At 62.0% G+C, this 24,988-nt stretch overlaps 2 protein-coding genes across 5 annotated transcripts in view; both read right to left on the bottom strand.

Moving 5' to 3' along the window:
- SLC29A1 (solute carrier family 29 member 1 (Augustine blood group)) overlaps positions 1-3,737 on the bottom strand; it is a 33,521-nt gene extending 29,784 nt beyond the window's left edge. Inside the window, exon 1 of one of the 2 annotated variants that reach the window (XM_040058665.2) lies at positions 3,545-3,737. The gene's annotated coding sequence lies outside the window, so the exon portion shown is untranslated. Of the gene's footprint in view, positions 1-3,044; positions 3,350-3,544 lie in introns of those variants that run through there. The other variant, XM_040058666.2, reaches the window with a different exon arrangement.
- A 1,556-nt stretch (positions 3,738-5,293) lies between these two features.
- Positions 5,294-24,712, bottom strand: LOC120750239 (spectrin beta chain, non-erythrocytic 2-like). 3 transcript variants are annotated; one of them, XM_040058661.2, is made up of 33 exons: positions 24,232-24,712; positions 21,043-21,150; positions 19,477-19,632; positions 18,671-18,802; positions 18,361-18,552; positions 18,196-18,279; positions 17,922-18,040; positions 17,656-17,770; positions 17,305-17,391; positions 16,907-17,022; positions 16,574-16,730; positions 16,254-16,360; positions 16,066-16,132; positions 15,768-15,887; positions 15,559-15,690; positions 15,054-15,310; positions 14,813-14,936; positions 14,456-14,650; positions 14,017-14,172; positions 13,324-13,544; positions 12,833-13,010; positions 12,373-12,519; positions 11,748-12,146; positions 11,303-11,422; positions 8,682-10,172; positions 8,189-8,269; positions 7,883-7,969; positions 7,675-7,766; positions 7,393-7,478; positions 6,768-6,834; positions 6,481-6,644; positions 6,065-6,199; positions 5,294-5,854 (listed from the first exon to the last, which is right to left on the bottom strand). In XM_040058661.2, the coding sequence occupies exons 1-33, from the start codon at positions 24,652-24,654 to the stop codon at positions 5,619-5,621; spliced, it is 6,351 nt and encodes a 2,116-aa protein (XP_039914595.1). In that variant the 5' UTR covers positions 24,655-24,712; the 3' UTR covers positions 5,294-5,618. The 3 variants fall into 3 exon arrangements, with proteins under 3 accessions (XP_039914595.1, XP_039914594.1, XP_039914596.1); XM_040058660.2 differs by having other exon boundaries at positions 16,054-16,132; positions 24,232-24,711; XM_040058662.2 differs by lacking the exon at positions 11,303-11,422 and having other exon boundaries at positions 16,054-16,132; positions 24,232-24,711.
- Between the last annotated feature and the right edge of the window lie 276 nt (positions 24,713-24,988).

The raw sequence follows: 24,988 nt of genomic DNA on the forward strand, positions 1-24,988 counted from the left end.
CCGTCCCCGGGGGCAGGCGCTGGCCCCCGGCCCTTCGCAGCCCCTCCGCAGAGCCGCCCGACGCCGAGGGGCGCCGCGGGCCCCGGGGCCGAGTCCCCGCACAGCCGCGGGCGGGCGCGGGCCGGCGCTGCCCCCTGGCGGCAGCCGCGGGGCCGCCCCGGCGTGACCGGGAGCGCGGGGAGCGCACGGGGAGCGCACGGGGAAGGAATTAGCCGGGAGCGGGCTTAAGCGGCTCCGTCCAGCGCGGGGGCAGAGCACCAGCGGCGAGCTGGGACAGGGTCCGGCATTCCGGGGTGAGGAGGCGTCCCAAGCCAGCCCTCGGCCGCGGGGTTTAGGGAAGGGTAGGCACGGCGCCGAGCACCGGGGTCGCCGCGAGGATGAGGAGGCAGCGAGCGGCAGCGGGGAGATGGGGGGATAAACGGCACCGGGAGCCGAGTGCACAAAGAGGGACGGGGCACTCCGAAGGGCGGGCTTGTTGTGTGCGCTGTGCTAAGCCGTGGGGGGAGGACTGGGGATGAGTGGGAGCAGGGAAATCTAGGAGTAAGCTGGGAAGTCCGAGGGCAGAAGCAGGAGCTTTTTGTTTGAAGGTGGTTGAAAGCAACTGGGTTTGCCTGTAAGTAACACACTGTGCAGAAGGGCAGGGATAGTACTAGGACGCTGATTTCAGGGTCGGGACGGATCACATGAGGACACGAGACTGTGACAGTCACCCTGAACATGGTAACTGTCCGTCAGGGCTGTGCTTGCTGCTCAGCTGAAGGCCACAGAGGAAGGAGTCCTGGCAGGTCCCCTGAGAACCCCGAGTTCCACTGGGATGGGATGGGAAAAGGCTTGAAATGCACCTCCTCAGCATAGGTTACTTCTCAAAAGGGAGCTTGTCTGCTTCTCTCCTTGCTCCTGGGCTGAGGCTCCTTGTGCCATGGACCCAGTGGCTCAGGGACGAGGGGCTCCTGGCGCTACCCTCCCAGGGCCTCAGGCTTATTCTGTACATCCATACTCAGCTGATAGGGACTCAGTCTCCAGGGAAACAGTCTGCTCTTCTAACACTGCTGCCCAGACCCAGTAAATCTCTTTTCTGGCAAGCCAGAATACAAAAGTCAGCCTGGACAACAGCAGTAGCTGGCTTCCCACAAAGATCCCTCGTCTGGAGAGGAACTGCAGACACCACCAACCCCCTGTTTTCTCCACTCTCCACACAGGATCTGCCATCTCCAGAAGATGCAAGCAGGTGGGAAAGTCTCACCTGACTTTTGCTAGCGTGCTGGGGTGGTAGAGCTGGGAAGCTTCATAGCAGAGCTGAGCTGCTATGAAGTGCCCAGCAGTGCTGCTGCTGACCCTGCTTTGCGTCTGTAGTCATGGGGGTGCTGGGCTCCCTGCAAAAAAGCAGGCTTCTCAAGAAGGAAAAGCTCCACAAAACCCTAGCTTTCTGGGGAGCCCTGGAGGGTCTTGTTGCTGGCAGTAGCCCAGGGCAGGGCTGCCTGCTCTGATGGAGGACAGGCTTCTCTGCCACTGCTGCACGGTATCTCCCGTCCTGCTGGTCCCACTGACATCCAGCTTGTCTTCAGGGATGCTCTGGGCATTCCTGGCAGGGAATGGCAGGACTTCTTATATGTCTGTGCAGAAAACAGGGCAGGACAGCTGGTGCTCCTCCACCACATCCTCCATCACCTTCCCTGCACAAGCCTGAGGACCATGACGGATAAATGTCACTATCTCCTTCCATCCAGCTGTGCCAACTTCCTTCACTCCCTAAGTTTTCTGATCCATTTCAGCCCCTACGGCACCCGCTCCCTTTCCAGGACAGCACCAGGGCACTGGAGGGGTACGGACAAAAAGCAGCAGTGGGGACCCTGTTTTCTCACCTCTTGCATTGAGAACTTTATTGGGGCAGCAGAGCAGTGCCCTGACCTTGAGAGGCACTAATGATTTGGACTGATTTGGGTCAAGGGCCACGCTACAAACCCTGCTCTGCCTGTACCTTCACCTCTCTTCTGCCTGCACGCGGGGTCAGGCTCCCGCAAACAGGGCTTGGGCCGTGCCTTGGACTCAGAATGCAGCCAGGACCTCTCACTGGGCCAAATCACACCGAGGGCAGCCAGGGAATGGTGCCTGGGGAGAAAGGACCTGCGTGGGGAATGGTGCAAGGGGGGAGGGCAAGCTCCCAGCGGTCAGCCTACAAATAGAAAGGGTCACGGGAGAGTGCCCAGCTACTGGGACAAAGGGCTCGCAAGAGGCGAATGGGGTTGTAGAAGTTCTGGCAGGGAGGTGAGCGGTGGCACAGCCCCAGGAACCCCAGGAACTTGGAGGGCTCCCTGGAGGTGTTCCCTGTGGCGCGGGCACCCCCGGGGCTGTACAGGAACATGTGATTGGCGGGGCAGGGAGGCAGCCAGCACTCAGGGAAGGCTGGGACTCATACGAGAAGGCGACGGAGCCAGCAAGCGGTGGCCGTGCCAGTGGTCGGGTGACATCCCCTCGGGCAGGGCAACCAAACACCGTCCCCAGCTGGCCGTTTTGGGGATGGCGAAAGGGGAAGCCCTTCTTGCCCCGTGCTACTGCGTTCCCGGGACAGGCTCTCTGGCCGGCCCCGCGGCGGTCCCGTGGAGGGAGGGGAAGGAAAGGCAGCAGCACGCAGCACCGGCAGGAGCGCGGCCGAGCGTGGCGGGCTCGGAGCCCCGGTCGGACAGCCGGCCGCCCCCCAGCCCCGCCCGCCCGGCACGGCTGCCGGAGCTTCCCCGAGCGCTGCCGGGGACCCCGCTCCTCCCCGGCCCCCACCCTCCCCCGAGGCAGCCGGGACACCGCCGCGTCGCTTACACGTTTCCCCGGGGGCTGCCGGCTCCTTCCCGGGGCGCCGCCGCCTGCAGGGCACGGTCCGGTCCCGCAGCGCCCGGGGCCGGCTGCGCCGGCCGCGGCAGGCCGGGTCCTAGCGCTTCCCGCCGCGCCAAGGGCGCCGGGACGGCCTCGGCTCCGGGGCCGCCGGGCTGCAGCACGGTGCCCCCACCCCGCTGTGACCCGGCCCTCCTCCCCTCCAGCTGCATCGGCCGCACCTGGGAGCGGGAGGCTGCTGGGGTCGCCTCGCTACCGCAGCTCCGGCACAGGAATGTCCCGAGCTCCGGCTTTTCCCCGGTGTGTCCCCTCCTCCTGCAACGGACGGCTGGCCCTACTGCCCTGGGAGGAAGGCATAGCCGTGCTGTCCTTTCGCCTAGGCAAGGGGGGCGGGGTGCCGGCAGCCAGCCCCTGCACTGCTGCTCCCCGCTTTCATCCCCCCCGCGCCGGGATCAGGCTCCGAACTCTCCTTGCAGCTCTGGGACTAGAAAGCTCAGACCCGTGTTGGGGTCCCTCAGCGTGCGATGGCCCCAGAGCTCGGCACGGGCTCCCGGCTGCAGGGTGACCTTGCAGCAGGACTGCCGAGCCGCCGGAACGGAGGACAAGACCTTGGCTCGGTGCGGGAGGCTGGAACCAGACCCTCTCCTTGGTGCCCGGCGGAACAAGGCACAGCGGGACAGTGCCGACTCTGGTCGCCTCCCTGCCTGCCCCCTGCCCTTACCTTGGTAGCTCAGCTCTCCTGGTGCCAGATGATGCTGCCTGCAGACTCCTCGCTGCCTGGTGCCAAGCAGGGTGGGGATTTCCCACAGCAGCAGGACCAGGGTGTAAAGGCTTCACCACCCTCCAGGCTCTGCAGCCAGAGTGGGTTTCAGAGCCCTGGCTGGCTGGGGCTGGCTGAGCACGGCTTCCGCTGGCTCAGCAGGTGGAGGCTGCATGCACGGGCAGATTAGTGGTGGGGGGGGAGGAATTGGCTTCTGCCATAGGAACTACACGCGGGATTCGTCAGCGGGTTCTGCAGGGCCAAGTGCCAGCACAGGGAAGGAGAGAGGGGAGGCTGTAGGGGGGCAGCTGCCCCGGGGGAACGATGAAGCTTGTACGAGGGGGGGTACACCAAAAGCGGTGCTGCAGGTGCCAGCATCGTCCCTGGCACGGTGTTAGCTCTCTAGTGGCACATGTCACCCCCTGCTCCTGTGCTGGACTGAGGCCATGGTGGGACTCTTGTTGAGCTCCCGCCCCATCATGGGCCAGCATCGACCCCTGGGGCCAGCAGGGGGGCCCTTAGCAAAACACCCTGCACCCACTGCCCCTCTGCGGGGCCCCGCAGCTGCTCAGGAATGAACTGGCACCAGCCCACCAGCTGCTCTCCTGGTATGTGCAGCCGGAGCTGGAATGCTGTGCCTTGGCCTCTTCGCCGGCCTGGACAGGCCTGGCCCCTGCCCAGGGCATCTCCCCTCCCAGCCTTACCATCCTGCTCGTCTTTTCCCGTTAAGGAAGTGCAGGCAGCTGAGCTTTGGTGCTGGAGGAAAACAGGTGTTGGAGCCAAGAGCAATGGAGCCAAGTGGAGGGTGGTAAGACACAGGGGAAGCTCAGAAAACACAAGCACGCCCACACAGCAGCACCTCGCACCGGCATTCCCTGCAGCCCTCGCCGGGAATGTGGAGAAAATCCCTGTGCTGGTGACGCTGGTGTGCCCACCTCTACCTCACTGCCTGTCTCACAGCCCCAGGAACACCGCAGGAGAGAGATGGGGTAGCAGGAGCATTTCTGCTCTCCCAGCCCTTACTGCAGAGCTGGGCTGTAGCCAGCACTTCTATTTTAAGCCCCACAATGTGTTTGAGGAGGTGAGGGGTGTGCACAGCTGAGCCTCACAGCCCGACAGGGAGAGGCCCTGCTACCCACATCCCTGGAAACTTCCCCTTCTCCCTCTAGGGCTGGTACAGGCTCAAGGCAGCTTGGACCAGCCGCTTTTTCCCTTTCCCACAGGCGGCAATTGGAGCAGTTGAAACTGGCACGGTCTTGTGAAGTTACTGCAAAATTATCTGGGCTGCAGGAATGGGGGTCTAGCCACACACCCCTGCCCCCGTCTGTGTCATGCAGCATTCACCTGCTGTGACCCAGGCTGGCAACCAGCCCATGAGAGAGCAATGCTGGGCAGCCTTGGCAGGGCTGTGCAGGCAGGAGTATTTACTCTGTAGGTAGTGACTTCCCTGCTAAACTCCCAGGGCAGGGAAAAGGGGCCCAGATAGCCTGTGGGATTAGCTGGGCTGAGCACAGGCAGAGAGGAAGCACGGGACAAAGTATCCTTGTGAAAGGCACCAAACAGCTCAGGCTTCCCCCCAGGCGGGACTGAACCTCACTGCAGGGCCTTCCCCATCTGACGCTCCCCCGGCTCCTCAGCGAGGACCACCTTGCAGAGAGCTCCTTTCCTCCTGCGCCGACGGGTGCCGCTGGACAAAAAAAGCTCCCACGCTAAGCATCTATTTATCTTTTAATAAAAACCACCATCCACCCCCCTCTGGCTTGTGCTGTGTGTCACGAGGATGCCTGGGGAGCCAGCAGCACCCGGGGAGAGCACTGGGCAGGAGGGGTGCTCAGCGCCAGGCTGAGGCTGGGGGCTGCAGCGACAGGGGCACAGGGCAGCCCCAGGGCTGGCTGAAGCAGAGCCACTGGGCACAGCCTCTCGCCCCTGGGGAGGCAGCGAGCCGTGAACCGGTGCTGGGAGTAGAGACCATGCCAGAAAGGCCCAAGAGGAGGGTGAGAGGCAGGTTAGGGCATTTTCTCCCTTTGTCCGGGGCTCACTCTTTCTTCCCAAAGAACTTCTTGAAGACAGATTTGTTCTTGGTGCGAGGGGGGCTGGTGGTCTTCTCCCCCGGTGTGTCCTTTGGGCTCCCTGTTCGGGCCACAAAGGAGTGACAGCGTGCACGGGGCACGGCCGACACCTGCTCCCCTATGTACAGCGTGACGGAGTAACTGCTCCCGGCCTCCACCGGCTCCCGCGGCACGGCCACCGGCGTGATCTTCTGGTAGGTGGCTGCAAGAAGGAGCAGTCAGTGGAAGGGGCAGGGTGCCAGCAGGCCCTGGCAGCCCTCTAGAGCCCTCCCCAAACGGGGGCTGCGGCCAAGGGCACAGGTGTGTAGGAGCCGGTGCGCGCTGCAGCAGCATCGCATCTGTCCTCGGCTGCCTGTGGGGACGGAGGCAGTGGTGCCACCTCCTGGCGGTGACAGCGAAATCAGGACCGTACCTGAGGTGAAGGAGTAGGACCTCCTCTTGTTGGCCACCAGCCCATAGTCGTCTTCCGGGCAGATGTTGTCCCACAGTCCGGGCGATGCCCTGGGTGACCACTGCTGCTCCTTGTGCCCAGTCCCCTGAGCGTTCTCTGAAGCAGAATGGAGACGTATCACAAGGTAAGGCCATCACAGGATACCCTTGTGTCAGCCCCAAGGAGAAAAGTGAAATGTAGACTGTCTCAGTATCCCAGGAAGTGAAGTAAATGTTCCTTACCCCAAGTCCCAAGCCCTGGGACTCCCTAGCCCAGATACCACCAAGTTCAAGACTGACCGACAGCCTTCAACCTCCCCCAGCTGTCTCCCATGTACCTCTCTGGGCTGGGGAGAGAAGCTGGGGGATGGTGGCAACCCAGCCAGACAGGAAAGTCACCTGCTGCTGCCACAGTGCCACCGACTGGGCCATCCTGGCTGCCCAGAGGCCGCTGCAGCAGCGTGCTTGCGCAGGGTAACACCACAATCTCCTGGCTCTTGGTGGCCGTGACCTGATGATGTCCCTGGAGGTGGGAGGTCCCAGGGCTGGAGACCTTGCTGAAACTGAAAGTATCAGAGGCTTAGCAAACCAGACTGGCCCACCAATGTCCTGCTGGAGTAGCACTCACTGGCAAATGTGGGAAGGAGTCATAGCAAGTCCCAGCTGGCCAGCTCCTGGCTACTCACCTGCCAGTACCACCAGTGCCCTCGACATGCTGTGCTGCTGCCTGGAAGTAATCCACTTTAGGGAAACCTGGGGGCACAGAAAACATCCTGCTGCATGCTGGCAGTGCCCAGGACTGTCCCATAGATCCAGTCCCTGATCTGAATGCCCAGGCTGCATGGCTGGCTCCTTCAACCTCCTGCTGTAGCGCCTGCTCTTGGTCCTGACAACCAGCCTAGCAGGGCTTGAACTCCTCAGGTATGGATACAGCAACAGGAAGACCTCAGTATTACCAGTCTCCTTGTCTCAAGGGCAAGCAAGGCATTTCCAGGCCCAGAGGATATGGAGGAAGACCAAGGCACAATTATAATTTTCCTGACACAGGCTTTTTGCTTCTGAGGCACCACTGACGTCAGTTGTGCTATTCCTGATTTATAGCTGTGTATGTGGTGTGAAAACAAAGCCTCCAAATCCTGCCTGGCAGAGAACTGCTGTTCCCAAGGCAGGCTAGGAGGATGCATAAATCACAGCAAAATGTTGTGCTGCTTCTCTTCTGACCCCCCATGTATCAAAGGGCTCAGCGGGGGCTGAACAAACATGGTAACCACACAGAGCTGGGCCCCTGCTCGGCCTGCAAGGGCTGCTCACCTGAGTTTTGCTGCAGCTTGGAGACCCATTCGTTCATGAGCGCCTGGGTGGGGGCCCTCAGGAGGTATTCAGAGCCATCCTGCAGCCTGCAGGGAGAGGGGAAGTACAATGATGCAGGGTGCAGGCCCCCACAAGGCCAGAAAAGAGAAGCAGGTGAGAAAGAAGGAAGGAAATCCTCATCTAAGCACTGAGCTGGCCCTGCCTGGGGGTGTTGGTATGTGCCTGCCCCAGCAGGCACACACTGGGGAGGGCTGAGGTTACTGCCCTGGACCAGGGACTCACTGAAGCCTGAAGCAGTTTGTCTTCTTGGTGTACTCGGCATCTGGGGTGCAGACTGCCCCAGAGAGGTTCAGAGGAAGGGCCACCACAGAGCTCTGCAGCACAAGGGAAAGCAAGAGCAACAGCAGGGTCAGACGGCTCTGCCTTCCCTGGCTGTGGGGCCCAGAGCCATCACCCTGCTCCCCTGTCACCCCAATCTCCCCCAGCGCACCTTGAGGCTGTCCCTGCGGTCCTGGTAGAAGCACAGCGTCTGCCTCATCAGCACGGCGTGGAAGAGGCCCCAGGCCCGGCAGCTGGCCTGTGGGACACAAGCGGGGGACAGCTGTGATGCCAACAGCTTTGGAAGACAGATGGTCTCATGCCACTCAAAATGCAGCCCAGCCCCCCTGAGGCTCTGCCCTTCCAGAATGGCCAGCAGCACTGCCATGGTAGTTCCAGGAACATCCCTGGCTTCCCTCCATCCCCTGCCATGTCCCAGCACCGCTGTCCCAAAGAAGCCCCAGAGCCACATCTGTACCTTTCTCCCTCCTGCCTGCAATACATGCTTCCTTTCCAGCGTCCCCTCCATCATCTGAAACTCTGTTTTACCAGGAAGGACCTGCAAAGGCACAGAGGGTGAGCAAAAACTTCTCTGGGGCTGGTGATGCCACCTCGGCCTCCATGCAATGAGGTCTGTATGATCTGTCCCTGGTGAGCTATGCCAAAGTGGGAGTGGGGTGACAATGAGGAACAGCTTTCTCACCTGGGCAGGGGCGGGGCTGTGTGTCAGCTTTAGGGGTGAAGTGCCACCTTGCTGAGGCTGCGGGTTGGTGGGGGGGTGTGTGTTGCAGGGACCCCAAATACCACACCTAGCCCTTCCCCACCAACTGAGGAAAAGGGGCCACTGGAGTAAGAAAGTCCCCCAAAATACAGATTATGTTTGCTGGAGTGGGTAACCCAGCTGCTGCCTTGGGTGTTCCCCAGCCCCCTACCTGACCCTGAGGGAAGAGTTCCTAGCCTGTGGATCTCACCTTGCTGCTCTCTCTCTCCTCTTGCCCGTGCCTCCGCTGATCCCAGGCGCTGGAGGCATCCACGGGGGCTGCAGACACCAGCTCCTCCACGTGGGGGGAAACCCTGAGCCCACGGGGGCTGTCACTGCCAGGGCTCCTCTCTCCTGATGGGCTGTGCAGCAGCTGGGCAGTGGTAGGAAGGGTGAATTTGGCCACTAGCACGTTGTTGGCTGATGAGAGGATGAGGGGCCCGCCAGCAGTAGCGCTGGGGCTGGGCAAGCTGCCTGCTCTGCTGCCTGTCCTGCGGCTGGCACAGCTGCCTCCCGGTGGGCTCTGTGCCCATCGCTCCTGTGCCCCATCCCAGATGGCCTGCAGCTCCTCCTCCTCTTCCTCAAACTGCCTGTGAGCAGGGTGGCAAACTTCCTTAGTGCCTGGTGCAGGGCTCTGGGGCTGTGGAGACCCTAGTGCCCACTCAAAGACAGAGAGCTGGGTGGGGGCGGCAGGGGAAGCTGGGGACCCTCTGGGCTGGCTGCTGCTGGCTGGCTGCTGTGCACAGGCAGGGCTGGGGACGGCTCCAGCCCTGCCTGGGACGCTGGAAGGGGATGATCCGAGCTCTAGCCAAGCGGCTCTGTGATGCCTGGCCCCGCTGGAGGCAGTGGGGCTGTCATCCTGGCCAAAGTGGGGGGTCAGCTCATCCCCCATACCCACATGGGATGGCCGGCTCGGCCTCGAGTCCGGAAGGTCTCTGCTGGTGCTGCTGGGGCGCTGCAGGTTCCAGTGCTCCTTCCCAGCACAGTGTGCCCTTTGCTGGCTGTAGCTGCGGTTGAAGCTCACCTCCTCGAACCACGTTCCTTGCTCACTCTTGGGTGACATCCCCAGCCTCCTGCTGGGCTCCTGGGGACGGTGCCCATCTTCCTGCCATGCAACTCCATGTGCGCCTGCGGGCTTCCAAGGCCTCACCGCTTGATCCTGCCTCTGCTCCTGCTCCTCCGTCTCCTGCTGCCGTGCTGCAGCCCCTCGGCGGCACCCCAGGACCACCGCATCCCGTGGCAGCTCCAGGCTGAGCACAGAGCCCAGGGAAACACGGGGGCATGTGATTTTTGGGTTAGGGGGGCAGGGGTTCTGAGGGGCCGCCCCGCACTCGGCATCGATGTCCTGCACCAGCGGGTTCCTGACGTAGAGGAGCAGCTCCCCAAGCTGAGGTCCGGCAGCAGCTGCCCTCGGCGCCCCCTTCCTCCAGCCGCACTTCTGAGGCCACGTGTTGCTGGGGCCATGGCATTCCTGGGGCGCGGGCCGCAGGGAGCCATCGCCCATGATGCCCTGGAGAGTCAGCAGCTGGGCCTGCTCTGCCCGGGCCTGCTCCCGCCGCTGCAGGCTGTTGAAGAGACAGCCAGCCCCGGCCTTGGGCAGGGTGTGGGAGACGGCCGGCATCCCACCGCTGCCTGCTGGAGGGCGGCGGACAACAGCGGGCGGCCGCCTTGCGGTGCAGGTTTTTCTGGCCTCCGCCTGCACCTGAGGAAACAGGAGAGAGGGGTGATACCCATCGCTGGAGCTTCCACCACCCTGTGCCAACTGCCTCCTTTCCATGCCGCTTCTGGGAAATCAGGGAGCTGCAAGGGCGGGCAGACAGAAGTGCTGACCAGCAGCAGTCATGCAGCTCACCATGCAGTGCTGGGAATGACGGAGCTTCACCTCAGTGGGCTGCTCCCACACTGGTGCAGGCAGGGTAGAGACAGACAAGGGAGCCTGCCCATGATGGAGTCCCCCAGGTGTGGTACAGCTGGGGCTGACTCTGCCATACAGCTGATCCCTGGCACTGCTAGCCTCCAAACCATCACTTTTGGGTGGCTACTGAGACGGCAGTCACCGCTGTCCCTGCCTGCCAGCCCTGTATGCTCCAGGCAGCAAAGCAAGGAATGCAAGGGCAGGGGCTGAGTGCAAACCCTTCCCCTCCCGTTCCTTCTGGACCCTCTCCTGGGCTTCCACAGCTGCAAGAGCCTGCAGGAGCTGGAGGACGGTCCCCCTGTATCCATTAGGCTGAATGGCACCCATTCCTAAAACCCTCCTGGCAGCCCAGCAGCCCCTCACCCTGCCTCAATGCCCTCCAGCCTCTCCGTCCCCTGCCCTTCTCCCTTGGGCTGCTGAGCCCAGCTGCCCCTGGGGCTCCTCACACACAGACCTTTTTGCACAGGTTCTGGAGGGACAAAGAGATGCGAACGCCAACAAATTCCCAGACTCCCAGCCCCAGGGTTGGCCAAGCAACCTGGGGTGAGACCCCCACCCCTGCAAAATGTGCACCTCATGCAGCCACCCTTGTCCACTTCAGCTGGCTACACACGGAACTGCTGCTGCCCCACAGCAATGGCATGGGGAGGCTCTCCCAGTGGCCACCAGCTAGCCATACCACCCATGGCCACCAAAACTATTTGAATGGGGGGCCAATCTGCAGCAAGCCCTGCCTGAGCCCCCTCCTCACACGTCCCAGCACCCACACTCTGGACCCCAGAGCACCAGAAGGATTTTGCCTCTCCCAGCGCACCACTGGCAACAGGGCACAGCGGCATGGCCAGGAGGGTTGGGGGCAGGCGGGTTCACGCCATGCAGCCACTCTGTCCGGCATGCAGCCTTCCCCTGGATGTTACCTCTTCCACCAGCTGGCGAGGTGGCTTTCTTTTTCGCTTTAAGCTACCCCAAGTGTTTCCTAAAAGCCCCTGGCAACGCTTCCATAAGGTTTTACAGCCTGTGTGTTTAGTGGCAGGTAGCTGAGCGAGGGAAGAGAAAGAGACACACAGAGAGGACAGAGTGGGCGAGGAGCTGCAGCTGGAGAGCACAGGCAAAGTGGGTGGCGCAAGCCGGCCTCAGCCCTAAGGCATCACGCAGCATCAGCATGGCCAAAGGCCCCTCTCCTGAGACTGACACAGCCCCAGCAGCTCACTTAGAAATGGCCTAGAGGGGTCTCAGCTTGGGGGTTACCCCACAACCCTGGCAGCCTCCCAGTCTGCATGGGGCACAGCTCCAGGGAGCTGCCCTAGCCACGCGGCCGCCCGCCCCTGCTCCTGCCAGAGCCACCCGCCATTCCCCCCATACCGCTGGCAGTGCCTCCTCGCCCGGCCGCTCGCTGCTGGCCTGCAGCTGCGCCTTCTTCTTCTCTCCCTTCTTGCCAATGCTGAGGATGAGGTTGACCGTCCCCTCGAGGCCACAGGCGCCCCGCGGGGGCAGCAGCAGCGTGGAGGTCTCAGCAGGATCCCAGGGGGCAGCCTCCTTGGGGGGTTCTGCATCAGAGGGTGTTTTGCTGCTGGGCTCCCCCCAGCTCCGCTCCGCTCCTGAGGGGGCATCTGAGAGGGGTGATGAGGGCGGAGAGATGGCTGTTTTCTTGGGAAGCTTTGGCTCTAATCTTTGCACAGGCTCAAGGAGGGAGCAGGGCACGAACTTCGCTGGGCTGTGGATGCTTTCCAGGGGGGGTGGAGCACGTGAGGCATGCTGCTCCTGGGGAGCAAGGCAAGAGAGAGAACATGAAGGAAGGGCTGCTGGAGCCAGGCATTTTCTCAGTACAGCTTTCCCTTTGCCCTGCCTGAACCCCAGAGACCCCCAGAGGTATTGGCACACATCCCTCCCCTACTTCTGTACCACCCACTCCATCCAGTGCTTCTGATACCCTCAGCCTTAAGGCTGGTCGTTCCCCCTGACAATCTCAGCATGGCTGTGTACTCACTTGACCAGTGGGGGATGTACTTGAGAGGCTCTCCGGGTCCCTCCTGCCCTCCTGTCTGTTCCCCAGATCCTGCTGATGCCTCTGTGCTCTCCAGCGCACCAGCACCCAGCCCAGCATGCTCTGCAGCTCTTCCAAGCGCTCCTTTATCTGAGGGGAGGAGAGATGCTGGGCAGCCTGCAAGGACTCCTGGCCCAGGGACACTGACCCTACCAGAATATCTCACAACAGGGCAGTTAGGAGGTGTTTGGGAGTGGGATACAGTCATGTTCACATCAGCTCAGATCTCAGGATCCACTGCATGAAACTTCCTGCCCTGAGCGGCTCCAGGGATGCACAGCTGTCCCCATCCCACTTACTGGGGCTCTGCACACACACCTTGCTCTTTCTTACATGGTCTGTCCCCAGAGGACTTCAGGGAGTGCTGAGAATTTCCCCCCAACTCTATTTCCCCTGTCCTTACTGTTGCACTCAGGTAGTGCTCCTCTGACACCAGCTGCTGCCCTGCTGCCGCTAGTGCCTCAAACTCCTTGAGTTTCTCTTCGCTTCTCCTCTCCAGTTCCTCACATGGAGTCTCTGGGAGACTGGAGCTGCTTGGGCTTTCAGAGAAGATCTGAGCCCGTGTGTCCTCCGTCCAGGAGCTGTGAGCACATGAAAGACAGGCTGAGGAATGACCCAACCCTTCTTCAGCCCTGCAGGCCCCGGGGAAGCCGTTCCCATGCTCAGGGATAGCTGGAAGCAGCTCAGTTGGGTTGTGGCAAGGCTGTTGGGGCAGGACAAGATGCTGCAGGGCTGCCTCACAACAGACAGCTGTGGTGCAACCCTGCATTCCAGGCTCCCCACGGGACACCCGACCGCAGCTCTGGCACTGCCCATGTACTTGCCAATGCCACGCTCTCACTAGCTCCCCTTCAACCACCACAGAAGCAACCCCGACGGTTCAGTGCCACTTACATCATGGCTAAATAATCCTTGAAGAAGCTCCGGAGCTGGCTGGCCTGCTGCACGCGGAGCCGGCTCTCCTGCAGCAGCTCTCGCAGCCCTGCCCAGGCCCGCAGAGTCTCCTGCAGCTCCCGGCTGACGGGGCATTGCCGAGCGGGACACAGCTCTTGCAAGCGGGCAGCTGCCCTCTCCAGCTCCTCCAGCTGCCCTTGCAGGGTCTGTGACACTGCATGCTAAAGATCACAAGGCAGGAAAGGTTCGAGATGCATCCAACCCCTCTGAACCCGGGCTGCACTCCCCTGCATCCTGGGACGCAGGGACAGAGGGCAGAGGGGAGGATGCTGGTACGTGGCAGCAGAGGGTGGGCAGAGCTAGCCTCTGTGGGGAGCACAGGAAGAGCACAGAAGCACCTGGCTTCCCTGCCCTGAGTGCATGAGTCGCTTCTGCACCAGTGGGAAGGTGAGTGAGGTGCTGGCAGCTGGGTGTTGGCACACGGGAGCTGATGGAAGCTCTGTCCCCTTGCCTGGCCCATGTTATCAGAAAGGAGCAGAGCAGGCAGGTCTCAGCTCCACTGGAAAATTCCAGCCCGCCCTGCCACAGTGTGCCAAGGCTTACAACACCTGGGCCCCCGGAGGGGGGCCAGTGCCTCACTGGGACAGTCCCAGCCAGCCGGGACACCTCCCTGGCAATGCTGCCCTGACTCACCTCCATCTCCTGCTGGCAGCTGAGCAAGCTCTGCAGCCCTTGCAGGTCCTTCTCACTCTTCACTGTAGTGAAGCTGTTCTCTGCTAGGGCAATGTCTTGAGACAGTGCCTTGGCTCTGCACTGAAGGGCCTCCAGCTGTGGGGATACCTTTGCCACCTGGATGGGCAGGAGGGGACACAGAGGGAGATTAGCCCCGGGGTGGACGCTACCACCTGCCACAGCCCCAGCCCACTACAGCCTGGGGATACGCTGCCATGCATCTGCCAGCCACGGGAGAGACAAGGATACCAGCCTCACACAGAGTGGTCCCCACCAATCCCAGTGCCCTTTTGTCCCACTGAGGACAGCTGAGGTGCATGCCCTGTCCCAGTCAGCCGGCACGTCCAGCTGCAGATGAACCGCCCAGCTGCATCCCCAGGCCCCTGCCTCCATTCCTTACCAGACGCTCCAGGCTCTCCATCTCCGCTGCCACCTCCATGACCCGCTCCCGCTCCTTCGCCGCATCATTCAGCATCTCCACGGCCTCCTGCAGCTCTCCCAAGGGGCGGCTCATATCCTCACTGCTTGGAGACATCTCAGCCTGTGCTGAGAGCAGGGGAAAGCACCCCTGCGAGCCGCAATGCCCACTCCCTGGCTGAAGGCAGCAGAAACACCAGACTAAGGGATGGGGAGTGACACCCCAGGCAGCTGGGCTGGAGGGGAGCACCCAAAAGGGCCCCTTGCCAACCACAGATCAAGCCTTGGTCCAGTCCCAGGTGCTGTGTGATCCCAAGGGATGCCTGTCGACGCTGCTCACCGCTGCAGATCCCTGCTGGCTCCGTGCCTCCTCCTCTTGCAGGTCCTGCAGGAACTCAGACAGCACCAGGGAGTCCCGCAGATCTGCTGCCCGGTGCCGCAGGGCTGCCTGCACGTGTGCCAACCTGCGGGGAGAGGGGCTCACCAGAGGTGCCCGCAGCTTCTGCACCTCCTCAGGGACAGCATCCTCCTCCCCACCCAACCTGGGGACCAGAGAAGAGGCACCTTCCTCCAGGACTCACTTCTCTTCCACCATCTCCACTTTCCTCTGCATTTTCCTTGCCCCCTCGTGCTCAGTGGGCGACTCGCCTGCTGCTTCTTCCCGCAGCGCCTGCAGCTTGAGACCACAGAGCAGGAGCTGCTTCTCCAGTCGGCTCATTTCTTCCAGGTCCTGGCGCAGCTCTGCCGGGCTTCTCATGGCAGCTGGTTCCAGGAGCGACCCAGCCACGGCTTGCAGCCATCGCTCAGCCTGGTCCAGCTCCCCCACCAGCTTCAGTGCCTTCAAGGAGAGCATGGAACCCATCAGCCTGGCTCTGAGCCACCCAGAGGAGGCGGGAGCCCTGCTGGCATCCCGCTGGGAATACCTGGGGTACAGGCAGCACAGTGGGAGAAGTGTGCCATCTGCACGCCCAGCCAGAGACATCGTGCCAGTGCCGGTGTTTCAGCTCCAGGCCCCACAAGTGATCCCCAGCCAGCTGCTACAACTGGAGCACGCCCTGTGCCCACCCTAGCCCTGACTCCACGTACCTTATCGATTTCTTGCAGCACTACACCATTCTCCTGGTGCTTCCTCTGCAGGTCCTCCCACAACTCCCCCAGTTCCCGCAGCATGGCCTCCACCTGAGGGCTCCCAGGAGGCCTCCCTCGTGCTGGCCCCTCCTGGGAGGTAGGGAGGGCAGTTAGGATGGGTACCACCCGGTGTCCTCCCCCCGCCCCTCACATCCAAGCAGGCTCACCAGGAGCAGAGCCCTGGTGCTGGGGGCCAGGGGCTCTTGCTGCACCCGTGCTGCCTCCAGGCTCACCGCTGGATACGGGGGGACTCCCACAGCCACACTCTCATTGTGTGGGGACAGAGTCTGCCGAGGAGCAGGAGACACGCTGGGTTAGTGCCCAGACCAGGAGTGTGTGCCCAAGCATGTGTGCCCACGAGTGGCAGGAGGGGGTCAGGGAAGTGAGTCCTTCCCCAACACTGTCTCCTTTGGGATGGACAGGGAGCACAGGGGACTCTTGGGGAGGCATTACCACATTCACCACCTGGCAGACATCCCGCATTTGGGTCTCCAGCTGCTGCATCCCCCGCTCAGCCTCTGCCTCTCTTCTCCTACAGCAGAGAGGGGAGAGGGACAGTCAGGACTGCAAGGTTCCCCCTTGCACAGGGGAACCCCATCCCTGTCCCCTCTGACTCTGTCCTGCTCCCACAGCCACCTCCACAAAGCTGGTACCTTTTATTGTCCCCTCCATGAGGGCGCTGTCCCACTGCTGGGCAGCCAAGGTTGCTCTCCTCTCCTTTCTTCTGCTCTGCCATCTTCTCCAGCACATCTTTTGGTACCTGCGGCACAAAGGTACCCATTCCTCCTTGGCCAGCACAAAGCATGCACCTGCTTTGCTCCAGGCCTGGCACTTATCACCTCCCATAACTGGTGGGACCAGATCCAGGAGCGTTCAGCTTGGATTCTGCCCGACACCTGAACCCCCTTCCCGTAGGCTCCCTTGTCTTCTCAAAGCAGAGAGCTGAAGATGGCTGGAGGAAGAGAGTGCTTACCATGCTGCCGAGTCCTCTTGTCCATTTGGCTGCTGCTTCCTTACCCACAGCCCCATGACCGCTATCTTCTCTTCGAGCCTCAACATTTGGAGCTGCAGTTTTGCCCCCTGGGGAACTGCTTGCCTGTGTCGGAGCCTTCCCAGGAGCCTTCCCTGTTCTGGGAAAGGAAGGCAAGGGAAGCCCAGGGGAGCAGAGGGTGAAGAGAGACCTTGAGTGGAGCTGGTGCCCCAGAGCCAGCCTGTTAGGGGCTAACCCAGGTCTTTCCCAAGCCTCTGGCTCCGGTGCTGGGAGGGCAGGGTTGGGACCCTGGTGCTCTGCCCAGATATGCTGTACCTCAGCGCCTGCTGCAGCTGAGCCCAGCTCTCCTTCACATCTCGGTGCTTTGAGGTGACTCGGGCTGCCAGGCTGGGCTGCAAGTTTAGGAGCTGGGACACTGCCACATCCAGCATCTGGAGAGGAGAGAGCAGCTGAGAAGTGATGGTTCATGAGGGAGGAACCACCATGGCCACGGGGAGGGTGTGTGATGACAACCAGCCCCCTGGGGGCAGAAGAGGCGGTGAGTGCCTATCCAAGGTCCTTGGCTGCCCCCGGGGAGGCTTCCCCACCCATCACACGGCCTCAGCCACCCACAAAGTGCTGGTGGTGGCAGAGCTGACCTGGGGAGGCTCACATTCCCCCTCTGTCAGGATGCTCCCCAGGGCTCAGAGGACGAGGCAGAGACTTGCACTCACCATCACCTGGCTGGCTATGTCCCTGACATCCCGATCCTGGCATGGCTCGCCCTCCCCTGGCTTCCCTGTACTGCAGATGCTGCTCTGCTGTAAGAAGAGGCCACGGTCAGCAGTGGAAGGAGGACAGGGCCCTGCTCCCAGCTCCAGCAGAAAGAAACAGTGCAAAGCTGTGCTGGCCAACCTGGCTCCCTTTCTCCATCCCCTGGTTCTCTCCCCAAACCCCAGGCTGAGAGTGCTGGGACCACAGGAACCTCCACACAGGGGACAAGAGCAAGGTGCTGCCCACCAAGTGTCATTTGGGCCATGCAACAGCCCTGCATAGCAAGGTGAACCTGGTTCCAGTGTAGATACCTTTGCATGGATGGCCCCGAGCAGGATTTCTGCTTGCTGGAGGAAGGAGGCCACCTCCAGGGCCAGCTGCAGAGCCTCATGGTGCTCCTTCAGGGTCCCCTGCAGCCGCAGCCACCTGAGCAGGTGGAAGGGGAAAGGTGAACAGTCTGTGCCTGTCTGGAGAGCCGTGCAGAGCTAGGCCAGGAAGTCTGGGAGGTCCTGCTTCCCAGTCGGCCAGCTCCCGGTGCCCAGCTCTGCCCTGCTCAGCCCACATGTCCTCCACTCACGTTTTATTGAGGTGCTTGCGCCGGGCTGAGATGTTTCTGCTCTCACTTTTGCTTTGTTTCTCCAGCTTCTGGGCCAGGCTGTTCAGCTCCTTGTGCAGACTCTGGAACTGCTGTTCCTCCTGGCCCGAGCAGAGAGGAAGGATGTGAGAGAGAGTGGGGTTCACCCTCTCCAACAGAAAGACATCAGGATCGCTCCTCAGGGACCTGTGCCATGCCCCAGCCTCAGGATATTTGGGGTTGCTGACAGGCCGGCAGCCCCCCAGCAGCCTCTCACCTGCTTCAAGTCAAGGATGCGGCGGGTGAGCTGGATCTTGTCCGGGCTTTCCTGCAGGAGGGCCGCCAGAGAGGGCTTCTCCTCCTGGGCCAGGCAAGGGTGTGAGGAGGTGGGGGGACATCCAGGCTGTCCCCTTCCCCAGACCACGCTTCCCACCCCCCAAACCTTGTGCTTGATCCACGCCTCCAGCCGCTCGGCTTTCCTGTTAAAGTCCTGCAGACTCCGCAGCCCTCCCAGGGCTTTGCTCTGGCTGGCAGCCGTCTGCTTCAGGAGCTGCCACTGGTCCTGCAGGGCCAGCAGCTGCCTCCGCACGGCCTCAGCGCTGGGGCTCGCCCTCCACATCAGCTGCTCGCCCATCTGTGGGGCCCAGGGACCCACTCAGCGTCAGGGCTGCCCAGGGCCCCTCTGCTGCAGAGAGCCCAGGGACACAGGTGCTGCGGTAACGGGAGCAACGCCACGCCCCGCCTGGCCTCACCTGATTGAGCTTTATCAGCGTGTTCTCAAAATCCTTCATGTCCCGCTGCAAGGTCTGAGCCACCTCCTCCCAGTCCTGGAGGTCACAGCCGTCCTTCAGGTCCCGCAGCTTGCCTCGCACCCAGCTCTCTGCCTGCAACACGCACGCAAAGAGCCACGTGGCTGCGGGCCTCCACCGGAGCCTCAAGGACACGGCTTCGGGGACGCAGGCCCAAACCTTCCCAAAGCCGTGACAGGGACTGCAGTGCACCCTTTCAGCTGACAACCCATTCGCTCTGGGAATCAACAGCCCAGCATTCAGCACAGCATCTGTGGCAATGGGGGTGCGAAGGTGTGCGGCATCTCCCTTCTTTCCAGCACCTTCCTCAGCCCAGCAGGAGAAGCTGGGCTTGCCCAAGCAGGCCAGTCTGCACAAAGCATCTCTCCAAGCTGCACCCCGCTCCCCAGTGCAAACATCCATGCATTCTTCCCATCATGGCACGGCAGCGGCCCTCCCACCATGTCGGTTCCCACGCCGCCGGGGAGGGACGGGGTCTGAGGGGAGGAGGACGGGGGACGGGAGGAGCAGGCGCGCGCGGAGAGGAAGCAGGGCCCTGCTGTGGGCTGACCCCCTCTCCCTGGGGCTGACAGCCAGGGAGAGGCAGCCAAACATGATCTCATGCCACAACCACGGCTTAGCTCGGGCTGGGAGTTCAACCCTCCCTGCTGCGCACCCCACCCCACCCCAGAGCTCACATGAAAGGCTGCCGGTGGCCCTCCATCCCGCTTCCTGCGCAGCCCCTTGGGCGAAAGCCCGGCTGGCCTTACCTGCAGCATCTCCCGGTTGAACTGGGCTATCAGAGGACTCGGGTCAAGGAGGGAGGCTGCTCCCACACCGCTTCCCCCAATGCATCTCGGCGCTGCAGCAGACTCCTTGCCCTTAGGGCTCTCTTTCTGGGGTGACGACACCGGGGATCCTGCCAGCTGCGGGGGAGCAGAGGAGGGGCAGGGGGTGTCAGTGAGCTGCCCCAGGGAGCCCTCCTTGTCACTTCCCTGAAGTGCTTCTGAAGGAGCACTTCAGAAACCCAAATTAAGTAGGTCAGCATGCCTTATTCTTGATTCCACTCCACTGATATATGTGGGGTTCTCCTTCCGGGCACTGAGATACCACTTCCCTCCACCAAGGCCACGCTGGTGGCTTTTGCAACCCCAGCAGGGGCTTGCTGGGCTGTCCCTCAAGTGGGTCACTCCCTGGGTCATTCCAGGCTGTTGGGATGGCACCCAGCACCTGGACTGGTCCCGGCACCCACACTAGAGATGGATGCAGTGCTTGCTGCCCCTCCAGCCTGAGGCAGTGCATCCCCGCGAGGAGCATTCATGTCTGTAGCATCCGTTTGGTGCCACGCAGGGGGATGCTGCCAGGGGACAGGATGGAAGGGCCAGTGGGGCAGGTTCCTGGTAAGCCCCACTACTCCTTTGGTGGCATCCAAGACCCCCATCCCCAGTGAGTGGTTGGAGGGGGCACAGAGTGCAGCACCTCCCTTGGGATTTGGCCTTGTGGGCAGTCGACGCTGACGAAACCCTCTGTCAGGGTTCCAGCTCTGCCAGGGGTGACAGCAAAGGTCAGCCAATGAAAGTGCTGGCCCTTCTCCAAACTCAGCCCTGGGCCCAGCTGCACACAGCCCAGGGGACAGCACCATCACCCGGGCACTTACTTCCCACCCTTCTGCCCAGGGATGGGAATCTGACTTCACACTAACTGGTGGCAAACAGAAAACCCAAGCATTTTCAGGAAGAACCCAAAGGTGCAGGGCTTTTGCTTCCCCCTCTCAGCAGGCAGAAATTGCTCCTGGGGCCAGCCTGGGACAGCCCTTTCTCCTTGAGAGGGCTGGGTGTGAGCTGCCCCACCAGGTCTTAGCTGCCCCTGAGCCCACCAGGGAGCAATTTTCGAGGAGCCTGTGGAGCAATAGGGTTCGGGCAACTGTTTCAGGCTCTCTAAGCACTCTGGCATCTGCTCGGCTGACGGCATGGGACTTACTTTCCAATGCCTGTTCTACTTAACCACAAGAACTACAGAAATCCTCTGTAATTTTTTTTTTTTTTTTTTTTTAATAGCAACACAGATTCTCAGGCCCTCCTGTGACTCTGTGACCTTTAGTTGCTTGACTCAGCCAGGGCTGGAGGAGCCCATAATCTGGCTCCCTTGGATGCAATAAAACCTCTGGGTGCTGCCCAGGGGCTGATTCCTTGCCTCATCATGCCCAGCTTGTTCCTGCACTCACTGAAAGGGGCAAGGCTCCATCCACAGCTGGGCACACCACCAGCAGCCTGCCTCATTGCTCAGCTCCAAGCTGCATGTCATGCCCCCCTAATGATGAGGGCAGGGGGACATACCGCGTAGAAGGGAGAACATCTGTCCACCGGAGAGCAGAAGACACTGGCCTGAACACTTCCAGGCTCCTGCAGCTTGTCCTCCGCATCCACATCCTTCCTGAGGAAGACCTAGAGGCAGGAAGGCACAGCTGTGAGCCTGGTAGTGCTTAACTGTCCCGGCAGCCAAGGGGACAGAGGAGCACTCACCCACCTCCCCCCGCCCCGGGCCAGAGGCGCTGCTGGCAGTATCCAGGCGCTGCTTGGCTGCGCTCCGGCCCATCCCTCCTTACGCACCTAGGCCAGGCCCCTCCAAACAGCATCCAAGCTCCCACCACGTGTTTGGCAAGTGGCAAGAGCTCCTAAGCTTGCTTTGCTCAGTGCCTTCTCCATTTTAGCTCCCAGTACCCTCAACACCCTTTTCTCTCCTTGAATTGACTCCAAAACCAGCAGAAACCCATTTAGTGATAACCACTGGTCCCTGGTCATCTCAGGATGTTCAGAGTGAGACTCCCTGCCCTCTTCCAGGACAGTAGGGCAGAGGTGTGTGGGCACAGGGTGATGTTAACTTCAACATCATGAACTTGAATCCTCTCAGCTGCTGATCCCTGATCTCAGCCTAGCTGGGAGACGAGTTAAGGGGGCAGCTGGCTCACAGGGAAGGGCTTCCAAAGGACAGGGGTGAGGGTGGAAGCAGGAGAGGCAGGAGGAAGGAAGTCCAGGAACTGCAGCCAGGCACAGAGAGGATGTCCAGGATGAACTCCACATTACCTTATCCTTGATGCAGCACAGCCCCAGGAGGAGAGGTGCGTGGGATTGTTTGGATCATGCCCAAGGGCATTAAGCCTCATCCTCTACAGATGGATCTTTTCTTGGGCTGCTGGATATAACAGGCTAACTTAGGGACCTCCTTCCACTCCCTTCCTGGGGCCACCTTGCTGTCTCTGTAACAGCCATCCAAGAAAGCACAGGGCAACAGGAACAGGGTTGTGGACAATGTGTGCTGCCCTGACAACCCCTCCTCTGAGACGCTGCAAACGGGGTGCCAGAACAGCCAGAGCCAGCCTACCGCTGCTCAGGCCGTTCCAAACTGAGGACCCTGCCCAAGGGAAATGAACCTGGGCAGATCAGAACTCCCTCCCTGCACAGAATATGGCTTCCCACCATGTTTCCAGGACTGCAGAAGAGTCCTGACATGAATGGCGGCCCCCAGCACAGAGTGGCTGCCACCAAAAAGGCTCAGAGCCCTACAAACAGCCCAATAGCTCTATAACCCCCAGGAGAACAGCACCACTGTTCCAAAGTCCTGCAAAGCTTGGCCCATGTCTGCAGGGGACAGACCACTGCCACATGCCACAGCATCCCATCCCAAGCAGGAAGAACACTCAGGGTACAAGGCTGAATCACACAGCCCAGCAGGCACAGTGAGAACTCAGCAGGATGGTATCAGAAGGGGAAGGCACCTCCTTGCCTGACCACGGGGCTGAGAGGTCTGGATGCATATTTAGGGAATGATAGGGAGCTAAATGTGAAGTGCCTGCGAGGCATAAGACCCTAGAAGGCTCTATGCAGTTACGTCTCTCGCTGGCCCCCAGGGCTCAGCCGTGGGAGACAAGCCTGCAGGTGACACGGGAGCTTTATTTAAAGTCCCTGTCTCACGATCCGTCAGCCGCAGGAAAATAGGGCTGCCAGCACAACGATGACTTCATCCTTCCCGCAGAGCTGCTCCACCGGGACTACCCCCCCTCCTCGGTCCCTCTGGCTGGAGCTGGGTCCTCCATCCGGCAAAACAACAAACTCCCTCAGCAACCCAAGTCTGGGAGAAGGAGCTGTGCCTGCCTCAGCATCCATGAGGTGCTGTGCTAAAGGCTCCCTGGCAGGACCCCAGGCTTCATGAGGTGAGCAAAGCCACACGTAAAATGAGCGCAGCAGCCTCAGCTGCCGCCTCTGCAAACACTTCTTTCCACCCTCCAAAAGCAAAATTAACACGGCACATATGCTTGCCGCATTCCCACAGAACAGGCGCCAGTGACTTCCCACGACCAGGAGGAGAGGGGCCAGACCCTCCTAGGCGGCACTGTGCTCATCCCGGAGCAGCCCCCCATTCCTACGGGGCAGGAGCGAAGGGCAAGTCCAAGGGCTGCGGGACACGCTTGGGAAAGCACTACCGTGCTCTGTGTGGGAGATAAGGTCCCTCCACTCCCCCAGCTGCCATCCCACATGTTCTCCCCTGCCCCCAGCTCCAAAAGCTCCATCTCGCAGCCTGCCCACCTCTTTCAGCTCCACACGCTCACGCCGGACAGGGAGGAGGGGCCGATCCTGGCAGCCTCCCGGGAGTCCCATACCACCGTGCCCGGCCCGAGTCCCTACCTTATATGAAAGAGGGGAGCCCTCATGCCGATGCCCTTTGGGCTGCGCAGACTCCGGCCGCCCAGCGAGGAGCTGCTTGCGTGCCGAAGGAAGCGGCACCTCTTACGAGGCCGTGCCTGGCCTTTATTGGCAATGAAGATGAGGGTTTTGGCAGTGGGCTGCGCGGCTCTCCCTAGCACTATCCTGCCGGGAAACCAGCTGTTGTAGGTCAGGGTTAAATCCCAAAGAGTTCCTGCCTGCTCTTGCCAGAAACTGCGAGATGCCTTCCGCCCCATCCCACCCTCACAGGGGGTCTCCCGGGCTCTGGCACGGTTGAATTCGTACCTCTGAGCCTGCTAGCGCTCAGACTTGGAGGGCGGGGTGCCGAGAGCCCCGGGTCCTGATCCTAGCCTCGTCCCAGCTTTGCCTGGCTGTGTGGCCCTTCATGAGTCACTTCCCTTCTCCCAGCCTCCGTTTCCCCTCTGGTAAACGAGAGAGCGAGTTCCCAGCTCCCCGCACTCAACTGCATCATCACAGGCATCTCGAAAGCTGAGCCCCCCACAGTCAGGGTCTGGGGCAGGGCTTTTCTGGCTCATCTCAGCCCCGGGGAAAGCTCATCTCCGCTCGCCCGCGAAGACTTCCTGCCCTCCAGCCTGATGGGACGGAGGAGTGCGTGGGGGGCACATGGGAGGAAAAGCAACTACGCCAGGAGCCCTGCGACACTGCTTACCTGGATGGTATGGGGATGAGGCAACAGGGATGGGCACAGCCACCCCGGGACGGATCCATCCCTTGACAGCGAGGAATGGGGAACCGCAGGGAAGACGGGGCGAGAACGGGGCACGAGGTGCCGGGATCGCTTACCTTGAACTGAGCTTTCCCTGTCCTGCTGTTGTTGTTGTTGTGGTTCCTCTCGCCGCCGGCGCGGGCAGGGTCCCCGTGTCCCCCCGCCTCTCCCGTGCCAGCGTCCCCGTACCAGTTGGACAGCGTGATCTTCTTAATGGAGCGGGCTAGGGAGCTGCGGTTCAGGCGGTCCTCGTCGGTGCCCCCGTCCTCGCCGGGACTGCGCGGCCGCCCCGCGGGGGCTGCGGGGCCGGCCCGGGCGTGGGCCAGGTAGAGGGAGATGCGCTCGTTGATGCTGCGGCGGAGGCCGCGGTGGCTGTCCAGCGCGGAGGCGAGGGCGATGCCGGGACAGGCGTCTCCGGGGAAGTCCGCGGCACACTTGGGCAGCGAGAGCCTGGTGTTGATGGTGAAGGGCTGCACCTTCCTCGCCGTGCTGCCCGACATCCTCGCCCTCCCCGCTGCCCGCGGCGAGCAGCGGGGGTCCCGGCCCGGGCACGGCCGGGAGAAGCGGCAGTGCGGGGCCCCCGCCGCCCGGGAGAGCGGGTGATGGAGGCGGCCCGGGCAGCGCCGGCTCCTTCCCCGGGGCTCAGCGGCGGGGCGGCCCCGCGGCGGGGGGCAGCGGGGCGAGGGGCGGCCCAGCAACCATGGCCGGAGCGGCGACGCTCGGGCAGCCGTCCGGCCTCGGCTGCCTGGGCGGGCCCTCCGCCCCCGCCGGGGCGCGTCCCCTCCCCTGCCCGGTCCCTCCTCCCGCGGCGGGCCGGGCAGGCGGGAGGAGCCG

The sequence above is a fragment of the Hirundo rustica genome, chromosome 3 (assembly GCF_015227805.2).
Source record: "Hirundo rustica isolate bHirRus1 chromosome 3, bHirRus1.pri.v3, whole genome shotgun sequence".
Lineage (NCBI taxonomy): Eukaryota > Metazoa > Chordata > Aves > Passeriformes > Hirundinidae > Hirundo > Hirundo rustica.

Excerpts from the sequence above, each read along its gene's own strand:
- LOC120750239 (XM_040058660.2), bottom strand. The coding sequence starts at position 24,654 with ATGTCGGGCAGCACGGCGAGGAAGGTGCAGCCCTTCACCATCAACACC. Across the intron at positions 16,731-16,906 it reads CAGCTGCAGCAGGCGCTGAG|AACAGGGAAGGCTCCTGGGA; the intron begins GTACAGCATATC and ends TTCCTTTCCCAG. Across the intron at positions 13,011-13,323 it reads AAGGATTATTTAGCCATGAT|CTCCTGGACGGAGGACACAC; the intron begins GTAAGTGGCACT and ends ATGTGCTCACAG.